Below are 2,159 nucleotides of genomic sequence, written 5' to 3'. Positions count from 1 at the left end.
ACTCGTAATTCAAAGGAACAACTGTCAATTTTTCATTATCCACTTTCAATTCATCATCATCAATTTGTATACCAATAGCCTGTGATGACTCATCACGATATAATGGTTGCTGGAGCGGTTCTCGGCTAACTGATAGTCCGTTTTCTGTTATAAGCAGGGTGTTATCCATCACAAGGCTGACATTTCTAGTATTATCTATATAGAGTGGAAACTGATAGGTTGTTTCTTCAAGAGATATTAGATATTTTCCATTATTCTTTTCAATAGACAGGCTAGGTGTACCACTATCCAAATCGAGAATAGTTACTATACCATTTCTATTTTGCAAACTGTCTCCATAGATGAAATCGGCTCTAATTTTCCCAGACTTGAAATTGTCGAGAACTTCAAAATTTCTTCGTACTGTATAAGTGCCTTGAATGCTATTCGGCAAAGGCATCTTCTTCTTTTCCTTTTTATCATCATAGCTTAGAAATAAAGTAGGTGTTCGTCAACACGTCTTGGCTCCCCCTTGTGGAAGCATTGTCTATATTATGTCGTCAAAGAATGAATGGACCCTTTGCGAGTGCACAGCGCCCCCCCTTTGGGGGGGTGCGTTGGAACGAAGTTCAACAGGGAGTAAGTTGGCTTCGGCGTATTTTTCAGTAGTTTGGTGGGCGGGGCGTTTTCTCTTTATGACTTTGACAATTTCGTAATCGTCTGAAGAAGATTCATCTGAAGATTCCTCAACTACAATGTGTTGTCTTTTCTTGGGTTTGGGTATGGGTGTTTTTACTCGCTTTTTTACAACAGGAGAAGTCTTCTTTATTTCCTTTTCAACGTCCCTTGCACGAAGTCTTGCCTCGATACGTCTCTCTTGCTCCATAAGAGCCTCAGCCTTAGCCAAAATCCTTTCTTCTTCCTTACGTTTTCTTTCGAGTTCCTTTTCTTCTTTCCTCTTTGCTGCAAGTTCTCGTCTGACTTGAAGGGCCTTCTCTCGGGTCTTTTCTAGGTGAGCCCGTTGCTTTTCTGATGCACTACGTTTCTTGGGTAATGGCGCATCATTTTGTTCCTTGCTATTGTTGGGGAGCGCTGTTGAACTTCGTTCCAGCGCACCCCCCCTTTGGGGGGGCGCTGTATACTTATTGACAAGTTCTTGGACATAATCTTGATGTTCTTCATCTTCTTCATCCTCGTCGCTTGATTCCCGATGCAGTACTTCTTCCTCTGGTATGGGGTCTTGGATGCCGAAGCCGGCATTGGCACTTGGACTTCGTCCCAGCGCGCCCACAAGGGGCGCTGTCTGTGCCGGCATAGAAACCTTCTTTCTTGGCATTTAGCTTTGTAAATAGAAAATAAAAAACATAGTTTGTTCATTGGCTTTGCCAACAAACTCCCTAATAAGGAACATGTTTCCATGTTTTGGGAGTAGCATTACCATGACTTCTCCATTCCCTCTTTAATTCCTTGTGTGTATTTCCATTCTTGAATATCCACAAACCCGTTCTTGGGTTGAATACTTGTTTTCTTGAAGAATCTCTTGGGTCGGTTCTTTCGACCAGACTAGGGGACGAAAGAACCCTTGTTGTTATGTCGCTTGGAGTTGAAAATGTCATTTCAGGTGTGGCAGCCGAACCGGGAACAATCGCATCCGAAATAGGAGATATAGGTAGCGGTGTATTTATAGCCAGTTCAATATCTGTATCAGTATCAGGTCTTCGATGTAACATAAATTCCGATACCGTACTTGGTGTGTCTTCCTGATAGAATATATTTCGGGAAGTATCTGTTTGAGGTCCCCGATGAGCGTTAAATTGGTCTCTTGTTGCCGAAATATCCGTACCCCGAGTTCCCAATCCTGTTGTCTCTAGCAAACTCTCCCCAGGATTGTAGATTCCATGTCTAGAGCGGAAACGTTGTATGCTAGCAATCTTTATATTCTCGCGCCTTTCATCTTCTACATTTTTCTCATGACCTTCGCGCATTTGTTTGATTCTTTTGTTAAGGTCTATATCATTCTTGTATCCATCGCTACCATGGTTTATCGGATACCTCATCTCTTGATTGGATTTAGGAGCGTTCGTTCCAGCATGGCTGGAGAGCCATCCGCTTGAGTTCTATATCAGACATGACAGGACGAAATGTCCAGGACCATGAAACCCCCATTTGTCTCTCACATC

The 2,159-nt window shown here is 42.8% G+C and overlaps 2 protein-coding genes across 2 annotated transcripts; both read right to left on the bottom strand.

The window, feature by feature from the left end:
- Nucleotides 1-526: 526 nt before the first annotated feature.
- SPPG_03313 (uncharacterized protein) lies at nucleotides 527-1,294 on the bottom strand (the record flags this gene model as incomplete). Its single annotated transcript, XM_016751589.1, has 1 exon — nucleotides 527-1,294. The coding sequence occupies one exon, from the start codon at nucleotides 1,292-1,294 to the stop codon at nucleotides 527-529; it is 768 nt and encodes a 255-aa protein (XP_016609555.1).
- Nucleotides 1,295-1,376: 82 nt separating this feature from the next.
- On the bottom strand, nucleotides 1,377-1,964 carry SPPG_03312 (uncharacterized protein; the record flags this gene model as incomplete). Its single annotated transcript, XM_016751588.1, has 1 exon — nucleotides 1,377-1,964. One exon carries the CDS (start codon nucleotides 1,962-1,964, stop codon nucleotides 1,377-1,379), a length of 588 nt encoding a protein of 195 aa, XP_016609554.1.
- Between the last annotated feature and the right edge of the window lie 195 nt (nucleotides 1,965-2,159).

The sequence above is a fragment of the Spizellomyces punctatus genome (genome assembly GCF_000182565.1).
Source record: "Spizellomyces punctatus DAOM BR117 chromosome Unknown supercont1.5, whole genome shotgun sequence".
Taxonomy (NCBI): Eukaryota; Fungi; Chytridiomycota; class Chytridiomycetes; order Spizellomycetales; family Spizellomycetaceae; genus Spizellomyces; species Spizellomyces punctatus.
This window is presented reverse-complemented; position numbering and strand designations above follow the sequence as displayed.